The sequence below is a fragment of the Vitis vinifera genome, chromosome 18 (genome assembly GCF_030704535.1).
Source record: "Vitis vinifera cultivar Pinot Noir 40024 chromosome 18, ASM3070453v1".
NCBI classification, from domain to species: Eukaryota; Viridiplantae; Streptophyta; class Magnoliopsida; order Vitales; family Vitaceae; genus Vitis; species Vitis vinifera.
This window is the reverse complement of record NC_081822.1, coordinates 13454959-13473681: the sequence shown is the minus strand read 5'-3', so window position 1 is coordinate 13473681 and position 18723 is coordinate 13454959. Positions and strand designations below refer to the sequence as shown.

At 33.5% G+C, this 18723-nt stretch overlaps 2 protein-coding genes across 2 annotated transcripts; one reads left to right on the top strand and one right to left on the bottom strand.

Moving 5' to 3' along the window:
* On the bottom strand, positions 1–3708 carry LOC100250503 (auxin efflux carrier component 6). The gene is made up of 7 exons (XM_059734889.1): positions 3249–3708; positions 2257–2891; positions 1629–1830; positions 1463–1548; positions 1228–1389; positions 1070–1142; positions 1–872 (listed from the first exon to the last, which is right to left on the bottom strand). Exons 1-7 carry the CDS (start codon positions 3674–3676, stop codon positions 806–808), a joined length of 1653 nt encoding a protein of 550 aa, XP_059590872.1. The 5' UTR covers positions 3677–3708; the 3' UTR covers positions 1–805.
* A 9696-nt stretch (positions 3709–13404) lies between these two features.
* On the top strand, positions 13405–15908 carry ADH1 (alcohol dehydrogenase 1). Its single transcript, NM_001281150.1, is given in 10 exon segments — positions 13405–13480; positions 13839–13975; positions 14087–14133; positions 14234–14559; positions 14641–14723; positions 14823–14898; positions 15006–15067; positions 15152–15247; positions 15372–15533; positions 15622–15908. Coding segments are annotated over 10 exon segments (1143 nt in total). The 5' UTR covers positions 13405–13443; the 3' UTR covers positions 15739–15908.
* Positions 15909–18723: the final 2815 nt, after the last annotated feature.

The following is an 18723-nucleotide window of genomic DNA, read 5'->3' as shown; positions in this document are numbered from 1 at the left end:
TGCATTAGAGAGACAAATTTTATTTTCTTTTCCATTCTTTGCTTCATAGGAGGCTTTTTAGGCCGTCTGAGACACAATGAAATGATTGCATTTCCATGAGACATTCATGGAAGGCCCTCGTCCTTACATTTTTGGATATAGTGGCAACAAATAAAGGAAAGAAAACTGATCAAACTTCTCTAGAGATCTCGCTTACAACATTCCAATTCTAAGACGATCTGGTCTTTGTTTCATATATTAAAATCGCTTCAAAAGTGGGAGGCAAGAACTAGTGTGGTGATCATTGTTTTACATATCCAAATGACACAAAACAAAAGCAGAAACGATCGAATGATTTTGCCTTCTCTCTCTCTCTCTCTCTCTCTCTTTTTTTTTTTTCTTTTTTACTTTTCTGGAGTCAAACACACTTGGTTACAGGCTTACATGAACAACTTTATCCAAGCCCCCCCCACCCCACCCCACAGGAAAAATAGGTCTTCTTCCTTAATCATAAGTCATGATCATCCATTTCCTTTCGGCTACCACTAGTCCATGCACCAAAACAACTCCCACGGCCTTAAAACCCTAATTCTTTTTTGTCAACTTCTAATTTAACCCTATTTTTCGGCTTTTGAAATTCTACAAACCCCAAGTCAGCCCCTAGAAAAGCATTTTCAATATTGGAAAAGCCTAGAGAAACCATTTTTAGTGGGTAATGAGACGGGCGTATGCCTTGGCTCAACCCAACATCAAGGGCCCAAGTGCTGACACGGAATACTTTGGATGCTCCACATGCTTTGCTGAAAGTAACCCCCAGCCTTTTTCTTCATAGGCCTAATAATATGTAGTAGAGGAGCGTTACTGGTAAGGACACTAACATGCCAAATATAACCCTGCAGTAGGAGGAGGAGGAAAAGTGTTCAAAGAAAAGACTTGACAGCGATTAATCAATGTCAGAACAAGTCAATGATCATAAGTAGCTTTTCTAAGCACCATGGATGCAAAACAAACCCCACATTTTTTTACTCAAAAAATGAACCAAACACCCTTTAATTTCTTAATCTTTTAAGGTAGCTAGACCTAGACTTACCCGGTACTCAGAATATCAGGATGCAAACCGTATTCTCTAGCGAAGACAAATGGTACAATCCCTTGAGGAAGAGCTGCCTGCAATACAGTATCAAGAATGTTACTTCCAAACCCTAATGTAAACTAACATGTCTATATATATACGTATGAAAATGCAACATGCCTGTACTATGGCTGCGTGAAGTCGAACTCCTCTTAGTCCAACAGCTATGGACGCAGCTGACATTAATATAGGCCCGCAAATGAAGCGGATCCCCATTCCCATGGTTGCCCTCTTTGTTCCACAGGCAATTATCCGGGGCTGAAGAGCCATGAACAGCCCTGCAATTTAGTGATCATGGTAAGCAGATATGCATATGATTAAGAATAAATGAAAGGCTGTTAACATATGTACCTAAACTGAACATGGCCATCCCTAGACCAGCATCTGAAATTATTTTTATTGAATACTTCACCAAACTCGGCATCCCCACATTCCATCTGCACAGCCATGGTCATCGTCAGTAATGTTCATGAAATTTCCACGTATTAAGTGAGATCAAGTTAATAAACAGACTCACTTGAAGGAGATTAGAGACCACAGAAGGCCTAGGACACTTGAGTAGGTATTGGGATTACGTGAGAGCTTCCGGCCGACCATGGTCAGTATGAGCCTCAGCATCACATGGGTGCGTGGCATATCTTGACCGGTCGCTGTCGCTTTTGGGTCTTCTTCCTCCGCCACTGGAAATTTGGAGCTGTCCCTGAAACTAATCTCTCTTTCTGGGAGATTAGTGAATAATAATCCAGACCCATTTATATTTCGAATTCAGGAAAAATTAAGTAAATAAAGTGAAGAAAAATTAATCATCACCAAAATTGAATTGTTTGTTATTTTATCGTGTTGGGTTAATTGTAGAAAGAGATATGGTCGAAGTGAATTGAGATGGTGTGTCTGAAGACAAAAATTTATGGGTTATGGAGACAAAGCGTCCATGCAAACCTCAAAAGCCCAGTGTCCCCTTGATATTTAGGGTCCAACAATTATTCAGGTGTTTCTGTTTTTTCACGACTAATGTTGCCCTTTTAACCGCTAAACGACACAATTTCATCACTTTTTTCATCTAAACGACGACGTTTTTATGCCCCTTTGATTTTTTCTTTCTAAAAAAAGTTTTGTATAAAAGAGACAGGACACTGTCTACGTACCTCCGACGACATCTTTGCACCCTTGTCTCTCTCCTCCACCACCGTTGCACTTTCCCGGCGACTCCCACACCATTCTCACCCCTGAAAAAGCCGGCGACTGTTGCCGGTAAACCTTCCCTGCCACCGGGGATCTCACCCAGAATGGCGTGTTCGTCGTTGTTATTGTAGTGGTGTCCAATTCATTGAAATTGGAGGCGCGTGGCGTCGGTTGAAGCGAATAAGCGTCGGACGAGGCGTACCCGGATAGTCGAGGACTCGCCGACCGATACCCGAATCCCAAATCTCCATTTCCGAATGCAATATCGGCGTTTCCGTTGTGGTACTCATGCAGCGGCGCGGGAGTGTTGACGGAGAAAATTTCGGCTCCGGAGAGATTGGACGCCCTGGGAGTGATGCCCATGGACGATGATAAGGCCGAGTCCGGAGCGGAAGATGTGGACCGTCTGATACGCACGCGGATACGACCATTGCCATCGATTTCAGATTCGGTGCGTACTGGGTCACGGCCATCTAGCGATATGACGTCTCCGTCTATCTCAAATTTCGATATGGAAGCGGCAGTGGAGCCAGGGAACTGGTTCTTGATCAGTAGAGTGGCAGCTCTGTATTCAAACAGGAAGAGCAGTAGAGTGTACCTGCAACAACGACATAATCTGCATGATAAACAACTCCATTTGTGTATCTAATTTTTCCTATTTATTCCAACTTTTCAGCTTAATAAAGAATCCCCATGCTTATATCTGAATGTCTCATTCAAATATGGTTGCATTTCAGCCAAATAAGAATCAACTTTTGTTAAAGAAAGTTTTATGCTCTTTTGTTCTGTTCTATCACTTTACAGCATCCTTTCTTCAAAAGGTTTAGACAAGCAAACATCAAATAAAGCTGAGAGAGGAGAAAAGGAAAAATGGCATTTAGCTTCCTCAACATACGGAGAGAGAACCAGAAAGATAATTATTAAAAAAAAAAAAAAAAGCATTGGGTAAGAATACCAGATAATGCACTGAAGAACAACCAGTTGCACCATGAGGCTCTGAGTGAAGTCTCCATACATGGCATTGAGCAAAGGGATGCCCATGACCAGAGTGTTTGGCAAAGTGGCGAGAGAGAAGAGAGTGATGAGCCAGTCCAACCCTCCCTTAAACAAGATAGCCCACACGGACAGCAACACAAGAACCAGCAACTTAGAGAGAGTGTCTGCAACTATAAACTTGGTGTCCATCTCATATGGGTTGTTCTGAGATATGAAGTGGAAGGAAAGAACCGGAACGGCAAACACCGCAACGAACCGGTTAATGCCGGAGCACTGCTCCGGCGAGAATATCTTGCACCATTTCACTGACCCATATGCAACCAGCATTGCAAAATACAATGGAACCATTGCACACATGACCTTGTAGAAATCATCTGCACTGATCATCTTCTCTCTTCCTCCACTTCGTTTTTGAGTTTGGGTGGGCTGAGATGGCTGGGATACGTGTTTATATAAAGCTTTATAGACAAGATTGCCCCTCAAAAAGTCATTGATTTCCTACACATGTACAGTAATTTAGCGGGGATTACGGTGTGTCAACCTCATGATTCAACTTTTCTTAAAAAAAAATAAAAAAAAAATAAACAATAATAATGTTTTTCCATCCAAAAATACGCCAGAAAATCCAATGTAAAATATCCCAAATGATGATACTACGTTTGGAAATGTGTAACATTTTCATTGTTAGGATCATTCCTTGGATTCTTTGCCCATGGATAAAAGTTGATTATAATTGAAATTCGATGATTATGTTTTTTTATATTTTTGGGCCCGTGAAATCACCCAAGAAAAAGAAAAGGAAAAAAGAAAAAAAGAAAAAAAAAAGTAATGGCTTTCCATTATTATTGTATGGCTCTCCATTATTACCATGGTGGGGATTGGGCATTTGGAGATAAAACAATTTGACAATGAAAGCAACAATAATGTAGCAGGAAACATGATGTTAACAGAGCAATGTGGGAGAGCTTTTTGATTCATCAGTAAATTAGGGTTTTTGCCAGGGTGAAGTCAAGGTGGGTTCATCAATGTGTGTGGGCTTGGCATGATGGTGATGATGAGGTGCCTATGATCATCAGCTTTGTTGTACGATGCCTGATCACTCTCATTATTTTAACAGTTGGTTGATGCATTCATTTGGACCACACGATTGGCTGCCCTAGCCATGATTCATCATCATCCTCCATCACGAGAAAAAAAAGTCAGACAACTCCCCCCACACCCCATCATTTTAGGTTTGTTTGGTTAATTGAATGCCTGTTCTTCTTGTGAAAGGACAAAAATTCCCCCCCTCAATTCGATGAATTTTGGGGTGATTTTCCATTGATAATTATTACTCAAAAGAGTTAATAACATTATGTGCTTTTAAATAAGTTTATGATTAAAAGTAATTTTGAAAGTAATTATAAAAAATCAGAATACTTGTTAAAAGTGCTTTGAATGTCACTTTTTAAAAGTGTATGACCCAATTTTTCATACACTAGTTTTGAAAAAATAGTTCTTAATTATTTATAAGAATAAGATTTTATTTGAAAATTTTAATATTAAAAATGGTTTTTTTCAATTTATCTTTTATGAGTTTCAAAAATATTCCCTATATTTTTAATTATGAGTTAAGTAATTTTTATTAATCTTTTTTAAGATTTAAGTTAAATACACTTAATCATCATTAATTTAGATTACATTTTAAGTGATACCAATGTGATTTCTATGTTTAAAATTTTAAATTTTCTCAAGCCCGGTGCAAAGATGAACTTCTCACTATAACGGGTAAAATTAAGTTACTCTTTGACAACTAATTTTTAGAATAGTTTTTATTTTTTAGAATAAAAACAGTTAAACATGATTTCGTAATCTAAAAACAATTTTTTGTTTCTAAAAACAGAAAATAAGGATAATGTCAAGTGAAAACATGTTTCATAATTAGAAAATAGAAAATAATTTAATTTTTAAAAATATAAAATAAAAATATTTGAAAAATAAAGCATTAGAGATAAAAGTTATTTTTAAAACATGTTTAAAATTATAAATAAAAGTTATTTTTAAAATATATTTAAAATTATAGACAATAAGTTTAAAATATTTCAAATTTTTAATAGACTTTTATTCTATAAAATATTGGAAAATAATTTTTAAAAGTTGTTATTCAAAAGAAAAAAATTAAAACAATTCCCTAAGGAAAAAAAATCTAAAATATCAAAGAGTTAGGTCGTGTTTGTTTTTTTACTTAATTCTAAATTGAACCTTAATATTTAATAGTGTTAAATATTAGATTATTTGTTTTTGTAGTATTTTATTTCTATTAAGTATTAAAAAGTAAAGAAAAACTAATATGTTATTTTTTCTATTTAGAAAAAGTTACATATTTTGGATTTTTCCATTTAATAAAAAATTTATAATAAGTTATAAAAAAATAAAAAAACAAACAACATAAATTCTGAAAACAAATTGTTTTCAACAAAAAACCAAAAAAACAAACACCACCTTACTTTTCGACCTCTCAATTTTCATTGTTAAAATTACATAATAAAATTTAGACCTTTGGATAAAGGTATTAATAATGAAATTAATGTATTAAAGATAAGACTAAATGTAAATGAATAAAATCAATATACGGGGATCATGAATACAAAATAATAAGAAATAAATGCACACGTAACATAAGTGATATCATTTTCTAACATAGTGACACCATAATGATAATTTGGTATGTAAATTTCTATGCCTGTCATTTTTTGCTTTTTTGCTTTTGTTTTTTTTGGTGGTTCTAATAGAAAGGTAGGGTCCATTCCAATAATTATAGGGAACCCACCCACAGGGCTACACTTGGTTTGCAAAATTACCACTCATGCATCAAAAAGAAAGTTCTTTGTTGATGCCTATGGAATGAATATGTACTTGTGGTACATGGAAAAAGGTTTGAAGAAGCTAGCTAGGGGTCCTCTACATTCACTAAAGACTCTAACTTCTTTTTATTATGTAAGTGAGATCATTGAGAATCTAGAAAGGAATTTCCAAATCCAATGTTCATCATCCATCCATGGTCCCAACCCTTTGCCCTCCCATTGAAAGGCTGAGCAAAAAGCTCACTTGGATCCAAGCCTCCTCCATGGACTTCACTGTGAGAGGGTTGAAATCTGGAAAAGCTCAGCCCACTTTCGCATTTCTCATAAAGATGGCTCTCTCTCTATTTTGTATTGCTTGTAAAAGGGTCCTCCCTTTCCGGACCCAATATTAATAAAGGCTATATAATTTGTGAAGGGAAAAAAGAAAAGAGTTCAAATAATGGGTCGTCTTCTCCAAGTGTCAGAAAAATTATGGAGAGTTGCAGATTAAAGATGGACCAGAGCATCGAGGTTGGCATTTTGGAATTGAATATTCGCAAGACCTTTCTCTTTTTCTCTTTATTAAAAGGAAAGGTTTTGAGTCAGCCTATGATGGGCTGAACCATGCCCAGGCTCTTGCAGAAAAGAGTATCTTGCAATTTGCCCAAAAAAAGAAATATTGAAATTGCACCGAAGGTGGAGATTCTTAAGCATCGGAATTACACTGATGTTCATAAAAGTTCATGACCCACTGCTGGTGCTGGGTCGATTATTTTATATCCTCCATACCCGTTAGAGGGACTTTATTAGTAACCATAATTTTCATATTTATATAATTATTTTTTATATTTATAAAAGAATTTATTTAAATGATATTAGAAAATAGTTTTATTTTTTATTTTTTATTAAATAAGGCTATAAGTAGTAGAATATTTATAAATACAATCCAAAAATGAGTTATAGTAATCTTTAAAACCAAAATTTTTAATATTTTTAAAGAAATTTGATCATCAAATGATTGATTTTAAATTACAAATATTTTTCTTAATTAAACAATTTGTTATTTTATTTGCTTCTTATAAATATGACTTAGATCTTGATAATATAATAGAATTAAAAATATTAAATCTCTAAAATTAAGAACTTATCATTCTTGGCAACTAATATGTTATCTCTTAAAATAATACATTCTATAATAATTATTAAAATATTACCTAAATTTCATAAAATAATTTATAATAAGAAAAAAGGCAATAAAAATATGAATCCTCATAAAATACTATATTTTCACGATAGATTAGTAAAAACATATTTTTGATATTAAAAAAAAAGTATCAAATGTGTTTTGAAGTTTAAGAATATTTTTATTTTTTTAATAATAGAAAAATATATTTTTAAAACTAGGTACTAACTTGGCACTAATACTTTACTTTTAATTTAAATTTTTAGGATTTCCCAAAAAAAAAGAAAAAGTTAAAGAAGTGACTTATCTTAATAAGAGATTTTGATAAGGTCATACGTGAGTTGAATATGACATAATCATTGATTTAAATTGGCTTGTTATGAATGACGTCCTCTTGCCATAAGGTTAAGAGGGTTATCTACGGCGTTATCTTTGGTAACTTAGGCGGAAGAGGGTAGTGACAGTTGATTTGAGTCACAAGAAACTTAGCAAAATCTTGTGGCTTTTGAAACTGAAGCTGGACAAATTTTGGGCCAGAGAGCAAGGTTTGGCTGACCTCATTGTGACATGCGCCCTCTAGTGGCAATTTACAGATCCCCAAGTACCTGACCCCTAAAGAGCCATGCATCATAACTTTACTCAAAATCAAATTGACCTTCCAACTTTGGATCAAAAGGGTTTGACCTCGTTTTCTTTTTCGACCCTGGGATATATTTTTTGTCTTCAAAATACGAATAGGGATTTTGATTGTTGTGATCAGAAAAGTATAAGTTTTGAAATTATGAAGAAACTATAGGTTGATGTAGAAGTAGGTTAATGGCGGACATGGAAGGTTAGAAAAAAGGGAGAAAGGAGGTAAAATTTTTGTCAGTCTTCACGTCTGCAGAGGTCTGTAAGGGGGCAGAGTGAAGGCAGGGCCCCCGTTATTCTCTTTGGTGAAAAACCAAGAGCCTGAAAGCCCCATATGTCATATCACCCCAAACCCAACACCCTGCAAATTGGCAGGGCAAGATGAGGATAGGAGCAAGGTAGTATCCATTCTGGAGCAAGCAACAAGGTCCCCACCCCATGTTGTGAAAAATGCTTGATATTTATAATGAATTGATGCTTAACATGAGTGAAACAAAAGCCCTTTAACATAAGTTAAATGGGGTTTGTGGTATGGGAGTCGTAGTGCAATTTTTTGTTGACCTACTTTCTGATAAAGGTCTAGACTCAGGAGGAGATCTTGGATTGTATCTGGGTTGCCATCTCCCTCGGCCATTGCTTGTGTGGATTGGTTTCAGCATTGGAAACCGAAGAATGACTTGACCCCATTCAAATTTATGTTTGATCAGTGAGGAGTGAGGAGTGATGAGTGCTAATAATAGAGATAGAAGAAATTAAATAGAAAGGAGAACGGAGGAGGTTATGAAGAAGGAAATGTTGATAATGATTGGGTGATGGAGGAAGAACAGGTTAGCGTAGACAAGGGTGGTGGAGTGGGTGGGGAGAAGGGGAGTGTCGGGAAATTAGGAGCAGAAGTTGTCTGGTTATGGTGAAAGCGAAAGAACAGGTGGTGTAGAGGTGGGCCTAGAGATTGGCACGCATGCTTCAACTGCACCGGCCCATCAGCCGCTGCCTCCACCCCCCACCACCCACCACCCACCCCCACCCCTTTTACTCAGAGGATGCTCATTGTTGTCTTGTAATATACATACCATCTTAAATCAGACCTTCTCACTTCTCACTTCTCACTTCTCACTTCTCACTTCTTACTTCTATCCAAGCTCGCTACAGACCTACACCTTTCTCTCTTCTTTCTTTTTGGAGTTCTGGGCTGCGTCACCACTCTCAAACAAGTACGTTGTGTCAGTCAGCCAGCCATCAAACACCCACGCGCCATTCCATCACTATTCCTACCCTCCCATTTCACCCCCTGCTTCCCAATTCAACTGCACCAAAGCAACCACACTTGAGTTGTTGGTTTGTTCACTTGGTTAGATAGATGTGATATGACACTGATCCACTGATTCTGCCAAAAATAGAAATAATAATAATAATGATATAGAAGACCAATTTAAAAAAAAAAAAAAAAAAATCAGTGTATTTCATCCAATAAAATGTAAGGCGAGGGTGAATTCATTCTGTGATTCGACGTTGTTCAACTCTACAGTATACAGTTTTAAACCAGGGTAAATCCATGCCCTATCCACCGTTCTTTCATTGTTGATGTGGATGGGCTGTCTGGTTTCTTCTTTGTTGTTTGCTGTTCCCACAACCCTAATTTTGCAACCCAGGATGAGGGTCCAGCCCAAAGAAAGTTTCTCATGCCAACCTCAAATTAAATAATTGGGCCCAAAGTCTCAATCACCCATTTAACTATTCAATCCCTGAGGCCCGTGGGTACTATTTGGGCCGCCGAAGTGGGTACCCAAATTAAGAATTCCATTTTCACATGAAACTATTCAATCCATGACCACACGGTCCACACGGCCTCTTATATAATTTATACTACCTATAAAAGTATGACTTGTTTGCCACTTTTTTATTTCCAAAAATAGACTTATCAATACTAATAATTAACTTGAATGAGAATTTAATCTTTTCATTTAATTAGGGTTTTAATTATTTAACGGAAGTCATTCCTAAAATTATCATTACCAACCTAATTCAAAATTTAATATTTTCCATATTAATAATCAATTTTCATTTAGTTAGGGCTTTAATTTCTTGACGTAACCGAAAGTCATTCCTAACATTATCATTATCAACCTAAAAGGTAATTCAAAATCTAATCTTTTCCATACTAATAATAAATTTAAATGGGAATTTAATCTTTTCACGGAAGTCATTCCTAAAATTACCATCACAAGCTAATTTAAAATTTAATATTTTCTATACTAATAATCAACTTAAATGAGAATTTAATCTTTTTCATTTAGTTAGGATTTTAATTGTTTGATGGAAATCATTCTTGAAATTGTTACCACAAACCTAAAAGGTAATTGAAAATTTAATCTTTCCATTTGTTTCGAATTTTCATTTCATTAATTATTTTAATAGGGATTTAATTAAAGGTTTTAATTACTTGACTTAACGGAAATTTGGATATTCATAACTTTATTTTTATCTTATATTCAAATTACATACTTCATTTTGATTTTATATTCAAAATCAATATTAAAATTACTATAAAAAATTTATAAAGAAAAAGGTTAATACTTGTAGAAAACCTCTTAGATTTAGCATTCATATTTGACACCACAGTCATATAATTATAGAATCCAAATATTAAATAGATTAATTTGGATCAAATTCATTGATCCAAAAACAATCTATTTATTAAAAGGTTTATGTAGGTTGCAGGTTGGCAACCGAAATATAATTATACTCTATCCAAATATTTAAAAAACATATCGAGTTTTAGTTATGTTAAGAAATTTATTATCCGAGCTTAAAATTTTTAAAATTTTTATTTATTTTTCAAATAATATTTTTTTTAATAATATTTCCTTAAAAAAAAAGAAATAAAAAAGCTAATAATACCACCTTTCTAAATACAAAACATCAATAATTACTTGTCATATTAGTATAGGACAAAAGCAGAAGAATTCCAAAGGAAATTCGCATATCCAATGGCGTGATTTGTCTGCAAGAAAGTCTTGAGCAGAGGAATTTTTATTGGGGAAATACTCCAACGGATTCAATTATGTATCCACAAAGTCATGGTCATGAGTCACGACAGCCATCATTATCCACGAGCCAACTTGGTAGCAAGTAATTGGGAAAATAAAGGAGAAAAGTGACTTAAAAGGGGGATGTTAAATGGATCAACACCTTCTCCTTTTTTTAAAGTATATTATTTGCCCAATTCTTCAAGGGTTTGTTTGGATTCACTCTCAAAGATCAAATGGATTTTTTTTTTTTTAAATGGTTTGAGTAATTTTATAAAATAAAATAAAATAAAAAACTTATGACTTCAAAGAAAATTAATATAAAATAATTTTTTTTAAAATAGTACTTCTATATTAATTATGGGTTTTGTATGAGGCCAAATTTGAATAGCAAAAAGGCAACTTCATTTTCAACTCCATCATCTGCTGGTGGTTGTCTTATTCAATATTGCCTGCCGTACGTATGTTCAAATTTCAAACACGAGCCTCCTATTACTGTCATCGCTCTTCCAAAATTAAATAATAATAACAATCATTTTCATTCATTCTCTTTCTTCATCCATCAAAAATTTTACAAAGATTTTGATGGATGTTTCGTGTCCATTGACTAATAATTTTCAAAACAATCCTTATAAAACATCTTTTGAAAATAATTCTCATAATCAATATATTTTTCAAACTATTTTGTACAATAAAAAAAAAACTGTTTGAAACTTAAAATATTTTTAACATATTTTAAATATGTTTTAAAAATAAATTTTATTTCTATTATTTTATTTTTAGTCCTTCTATGTTTTTATATAATTACTTTTAAAAATAACAACAAAAATAACTAAAAAATATTATTCAAAAATACTTTATTTTTTATTCTTAACAATAAATCCATATGACTTTTTTTAGAGGGAGCCACCACTAACTTTTATGACTAACTTTACAAATTTCGTAACATTTATAAAAAGTATTTTCTTTATTTTAAAAATAAATATATTTTTTAAGTATATAAAATATTATAACTTTTTTTTATAATTTATTTTATTATTTTGTATATATGTTAAAAATGAGAAAATTAAAATTCTTAAATTAAATTATTTTTCAAATTAATTTTGTAACATAATTTTTAGTTAATTCCCATTTTTGCTCTCATTATCATATATTATAATTTTTTTGTTAGGGGGCTCTACATTCTTTCATTTAGAGTTTGTGATGCGTAAAGTCCAAAAATATTTGAAAGAATAGAATTAGAAAAATTAATCCTCAAAATTTGATAATAAAAACACCGTTAATTACAATAAGTAGAGTAGTAATATAGTAAAAGCACTGAGGATAAGGTGTTGTTATTTTTAAAATTTTATGTTAAAGGTATTTTATTTTTAGATTTAAGATAATTTATTTATTAATTTATCATTTATTTCTTAAATTTTTTATTTAATAGAAAAATCAAAAAATTTTATTTTTTCTAAATAATATTTTTTTTATTTCTTAAAATTTAATAAAAATAAAATATTTTAAAAAATATATAACTTAATACTTTATACTATTAAGTTCTATTTATAATTAGATAAAAAATAAAAAAAAACCATTGTATAAATTTCAAAGGAAATGGTCAAAGAAAGTAAAATTAATTTATCAATTTAGTTGAAAAGATTGGGACGTTAGCTTTAAGATTAGGATAAGTTTAATCCACGTACAACAATGAGAGTTATTCCTACAAAGAAAATGAACATTTGAAAAATACATGTTTGAATAATTGTGAAAATGATTTCAAAACCATAATCATTCCAAAGTTGTCCTCTTAAAGGTGAAAAGGAAATATCATAAATCTTATCGGAATTTTTAAAAGGAATGTTGAATTATTCTTGTGATAATGGGTTTTCAAACCCACTCCTTTTATTAAATATTTTCAAATATATTTGTTTTTGGGAAGAAATGACGTAGATAAAAAGAGCTCGAGAAATTTCTTTACTTTTTTGGGTTACCAAATCTTGGTTTTTATTTGTTAATATAGAGAATTTAACTGAGTCCTTTTATTTTCGATTCCCTTTTAAAATGAATATAGAATATAGAAGCTTAAATATTTTAGTATATATTATTTTATTTTTATGTCTGTGACATCTATTTTTCCTTGCCTGAAAGGGACTTTACTGGTGGGTCATCAAAATCCACTAGACATGTGGGTGACAGCCATGGCACCTTTACTTTGCTTAGAGATATCAACATCTGCCCACTATACTAATGATAAAGGAGAATACAACATAGGAAAACCAGAGTCTAGAAATAATTGTAAGCTGGGAATGGTTTTGCACAGCCTGTTGTTTTACTTGGGTGATGAAAGACCATTGAAATATATCCAGAAAGCAACTGTATCTAGTAACGTTTCATCGAAATAATTAATTAATGAACTGAAATATTTTTCTTCCTTCTTGGGGGCTATAAGCCTATAAATACCCCACGGAGGACTGAGGAGCACCATATCTTTGGAGTATCTAAGAAAATATGTCAGGCACTGCTGGTCAAGTCATCTGCTGCAAAGGTATAACAATGCTGCATAAATCCATTCATCTCTGATCTCTCCACATCTGTTCAGTTGATAGGCTTTTGAGAGAGTGGAGGACAGAATTTGATACAAGTTCTTTGTCATTTCCAGAGGGTTTCTCCATTCTAGTGTATTTTATGCATAAATGGCTTTGCTTTTGCTTTTATAACTCTAGAATATTTGCTCTTTCTTTTGGGTTCTTTTTTTTTGTAAATTTTAATGGAGGAAGTGGGGCTTTCATCAAATATATAAAATAAAAAAACCATCTCCTTCAAATTGGAACTGAATCAACCAAGGGAAAGGCTTTACTAGTTAAATAACTGATGTCTGAGATTCTCTCTTTCTGTGATTGCAGCTGCTGTGGCATGGGAAGCAGGGAAGCCATTAGTGATAGAAGAAGTGGAGGTGGCACCCCCACAGGCCATGGAGGTCCGTCTCAAGATCCTCTACACCTCCCTATGTCACACTGATGTCTACTTTTGGGAAGCCAAGGTAAAAAAAAAAGAATAAACAAATGAAAACTCTTTTGCATACTGTTTATGTGATCAAAGCCATACCATTAGTTAATATCTTTCACATATTTTTTCTATTGGGATCCTGCAGGGACAGACCCCTTTGTTCCCTCGAATTTTCGGTCATGAAGCAGGAGGGTATGTGAATTTGCACAAAGTACATCTTAATTTCAGAGGATTGCTCATCTTATAAAATGCCCATATGTAACGGACTCTGTTTAACTTTGTGGGTGTATAGGATTGTGGAGAGTGTTGGGGAGGGTGTGACAGATCTCAAACCAGGAGACCATGTCCTCCCAATATTCACCGGAGAGTGCAAGGACTGTGCTCACTGCAAATCAGAAGAAAGCAACCTGTGTGACCTCCTCAGGATAAACACTGACAGAGGGGTGATGATCCATGATGGAAAATCAAGATTCACCATTAAGGGCAAACCCGTATACCATTTTTTGGGAACTTCCACCTTTAGTGAATACACCGTCGTTCACGTTGGCTGTGTTGCTAAGATCAATCCCTTGGCCCCTCTTGACAAAGTCTGTGTCCTCAGTTGCGGCATCTCCACAGGTACAAAAAATCTTTAGTAACTCGTATTAATTAAGGCTCTTATGGCTGTGGATGAACCAGTTTTGGGATTTTGGTTTTCAGGCCTCGGTGCCACTCTCAATGTGGCAAAACCGACCAAGGGCTCAACCGTAGCCGTCTTTGGACTGGGAGCTGTAGGTCTTGCTGTAAGTAGCCGCCCTCCCAGCTGTTTCTCCTATCTCTTTTGTTTTGGCCAAAATTTTCTGCTGGAAATCTTAATAGTTGTGGTTCTTTATTGTGATCAGGCTGCAGAAGGGGCTAGGATTGCTGGCGCTTCGAGGATTATTGGTGTTGATTTGAATCCAAAAAGATACGAAGACGGTAAGTGAAGCATTTCAAAGCAGATATCATACTCGCATTTAGAATCCATTATGCATGAGAATATAAGCAAAGAATTTGTTACTGAAGTTTCTGGTGCTTGTTGACAGCCAAGAAGTTTGGTGTGACCGACTTTGTGAACCCAAAAGACCATGAGAAATCAGTTCAAGAGGTTTGTTACTCAACTTTTTGAGTGAAGCTCTCAACCCAAATCTAAAGATGCTTCAAAGAGTTTGCTCTTGGAATTGTTCATTAGGTTATTGTGGAGATGACCGGTGGAGGCGTCGACAGAAGCCTCGAATGCACTGGAAATGTCAATGCCATGATTTCTGCATTCGAATGTGTTCATGATGTATGTGGTTTGAGTATTCTTTTATCCCATTTTCCTGGGATCCAAGCAAAGCCGTCATTTTTAGTTCTAAGTCATTGTATGGGGTTGTTTTGTGTCGCTGAATTAAGCCATATTGCTGTCTCAGGGTTGGGGTGTTGCAGTAATTGTGGGGGTACCAAACAAAGATGATGTCTTCAAGACCCACCCCATCAACCTGTTGAATGAAAGAACTCTCAAGGGAACCTTCTTTGGGAACTACAAGCCCCGTTCTGATATTCCGGCTGTGGTGGAAAAATACATGAACAAGGTAAATTTGGGAATTCAAATTCACTTTCAAAACAAATCTTCAAGCACAAGATGAGAAATGCAAAATTTCTTTTTGTCTAATATTGCAGGAGCTTGAGGTGGAAAAATTCATCACCCATTCAGTTCCGTTCTCAGAGATCAACAAGGCCTTTGAATACATGCTAAACGGGGAAGGCCTTCGATGCATCATCCATATGGAGCCATAGAATATCTTGAGATGAGAGAGTCTAATTGAATAAAACTAAGGTGATCTTGGGTGACTTTCATATTAGAAGGTTTGGTTTTAGCCGGTGAAAGAGAGCATCTGTCTGGTTGTTACTATGAAAATAACTATGGTTAATAAAGGAGGTCAAAACTCATTCCCCTTGGCTTTAAATTTTTCAATTTTCAGTGGTGCAATGTGTGTATTCATGGAGGTTAATCCTCCCCAGGAGATCAAATTCTTATTTATAATTTTCGCATTGAGGTTAATTAGATGTGTATTTTGGAGTAGCATTGAACCGACTTGCACCCGGTGATTAAAATATCGCAATATTTCGGTGATATATCGTTGAAATATTGAGTATCGGTAGACCTCAACACAACATATAGGAGAGAAACATCGATACCTCAATATTACATTTAATGATATTTTGGGGCTATCAATGCGGCCTAACTTTAAAAATGACTTGAATTTTCAATTGTTACGGAGGCTTGAACCCCAACCAAAAGGTTTACCATGCGTTGAGCCAACGAACAAGTTTGTGCCTAGTTATATAATTGCACCAAATATATGTAAACTCAAATTCATCGTATAAACATAATTTTTTTAAAATGTTTTAAAGAATAAATTAATTATAATTAAATGAAAAAAATTTCATCTATTTGAATACCAAAAATATAAAAATTATCGTGATAATTTTCTTCATAGTGTTTTTAAAATCATTAATATATTAATTAAGTATTAAAAAATATACATACATTTATTTATATCATTTAATGCAATTAAATTTAGGTGGTATTTGTTTTTTTGACTTCTTACTGAAAGCAATTTGTTTTCATAATTTAGGTTGTTTGTTTTTCTACTTTTTTATGACTTATTATAAACTTTTTACTAAATAAAAAAAGTTAAAATATGTAGTTTTTTCTAAATAGAAAAAATAACATATTGATTTTTTTTTTTACTTTTTAATACTTAATGGAAATAAAATACTATAAAAACAAATAACCTAATATTTAACACTATTAAGCATTAAGGTTCTATTTAAAATTAAGTAAAAAAAACAAACACCACCTAAATGAATTATAATTTTAATATATTTTAAAATTAAACATATTATTATTGAATAATATTTGATATAATTTAATAATAAATGTATACTTATGAAATTCATATCTTTTTATTAACACATATAATATTATTATCAAAATAATAAATTATATTATACATATATCAAATTTTTGAACAAAACAACTTTAAAATATCTATTATACTTCTAATTTTATTTTTAAGAGTTTTTTCTTACATTTTTATAATTTTTGATTAATTTTAGGTTTATCAATATCTTGTGTCAAAATATCCATCGATATATCTTTGATTATCCGTAAAATGGAAGTATCGATTGTGGACCTGCATTTTCACGATGCGTTCCCACTCGAATGGTGCGACTCACATTTTTATTTGTGAAAAAAATTATTTTTAGAAAATATTTAGAATCACCACTTATTTTTTATTTCTTTTTAAAGGGAAAAAAAATAAAAACCCTATGTGTAACTCCTAAAAGAAAAAAAGTCTATGAAAAACTGAGTCTGGGTTCGAGGGTCAGGTTACCTTGGGAATGTACGATGATAAGCCGTAACACCTCTCTAAACCCCTAAAAAACAGGTCGCTACTAAATAAGGTGAGATAAGTGTGACAATTGATAAAGAAATCAATGGATACTAAAGAGTAATCAAAGATATACTATGACTAGAGTGTATATCAACAAAAAAAAAATGACCAAGCAAATGAGAGAAAGTAGGATGTGTACCTGAGCAACCAATCAATAATGTGCTATCATGGAAATAGGGTTAATGGAAAATTATAGAATAGTCATATGCATGTCACAAAGCAAAACAAAATCAATTAATTATCACTCAATCAGCATTGTAATTAGAGTCAAGAGTGTCATGAATGTTGGGCTCCTACCAATGCCCGATTTATTTTTGTACGAATTAATTTCATAAATTTCATTATTTTGGAATTATTAAAATTCATTCATGTTTATTTGCACCTATACCAATATGTCATTGATTACATATATTTTTATCCTTATTTGCACCTAAAAAATCTATTATTTATTCACCCATCATACAATCATTACAATGTCCCGTTCCTTCAATTCCTTTATGGTATAGATATTGTCTAATGGAGGTACTTCAGCCATCATGTAAGGACAATTGTACAAGTGCATATTGCCCTGTAGATATTATCCATATTGTTAGCCCACGTTTCCCTATGTAATATCTGTTTTGTCAGCCCACCACTAACCGATGTTAACCAGATGTAGATATTATTCATATTGTTAAATATTGTAAGAGCCTGCTGCCCCTCATAAATAGTATAATGGTATGGGTATAATAGATCTGACGGTTTAAAAGGACATTCCATCAAATCCCTGCAGATATTGTAATGGTCCAAGTCCAGTAGGCTTTGTCAATCTCAACTTTAAAAGAGACTACTGCTTACATATATCTTAGAATCATTCCATTCCATGTAGGATTAGCACACATCAGCTTGTATACACCTCATTGGTTGAAAACAAGTAAACGTAGCGTAAATCTAAGCACTAGTAAAGATGAATTTTCATGGCTAGCCAGAGTTTCGCCTCCGGTTCCTTCCGCTTCTTATAGCAAGCAGTGATGTGCCCTGTATATCAAGAATTCGCCTTGTATAAATGGTTGGTTGGTAAATTGAAATCTTTTGAGTTTCATGAAAAACCCAATATTCCTCGCCCCCGTATCTAATTCAAAACAATAGCATTTCACCCTTTCAGACAACATTGCAGAAATGTAGAGATAAAAACACAATTTTTCCTTGGGCATCCTGGGCACGGTATCAGTGACATATTAACTGAGCTTTTTTCTTCCATTTTAATCTTTTCAAAACCAGGATCAAGACATGTTTGATCCATTATTCAATCTGGAAAACATAAAAACAGTAAACCATGTTT

Bases quoted from the DNA above. Each gene is read 5' to 3' on its own strand.
- LOC100250503 (XM_059734889.1), bottom strand. From the start codon at position 3,676: ATGATCAGTGCAGATGATTTCTACAAGGTCATGTGTGCAATGGTTCCA. The intron at 1,549-1,628 runs GTGAGTCTGTTT...ATGGCTGTGCAG, and splicing joins TGGTCTCTAATCTCCTTCAA to ATGGAATGTGGGGATGCCGA. The intron at 873-1,069 runs GTAAGTCTAGGT...CTCCTACTGCAG, and splicing joins CCTGATATTCTGAGTACCGG to GGTTATATTTGGCATGTTAG.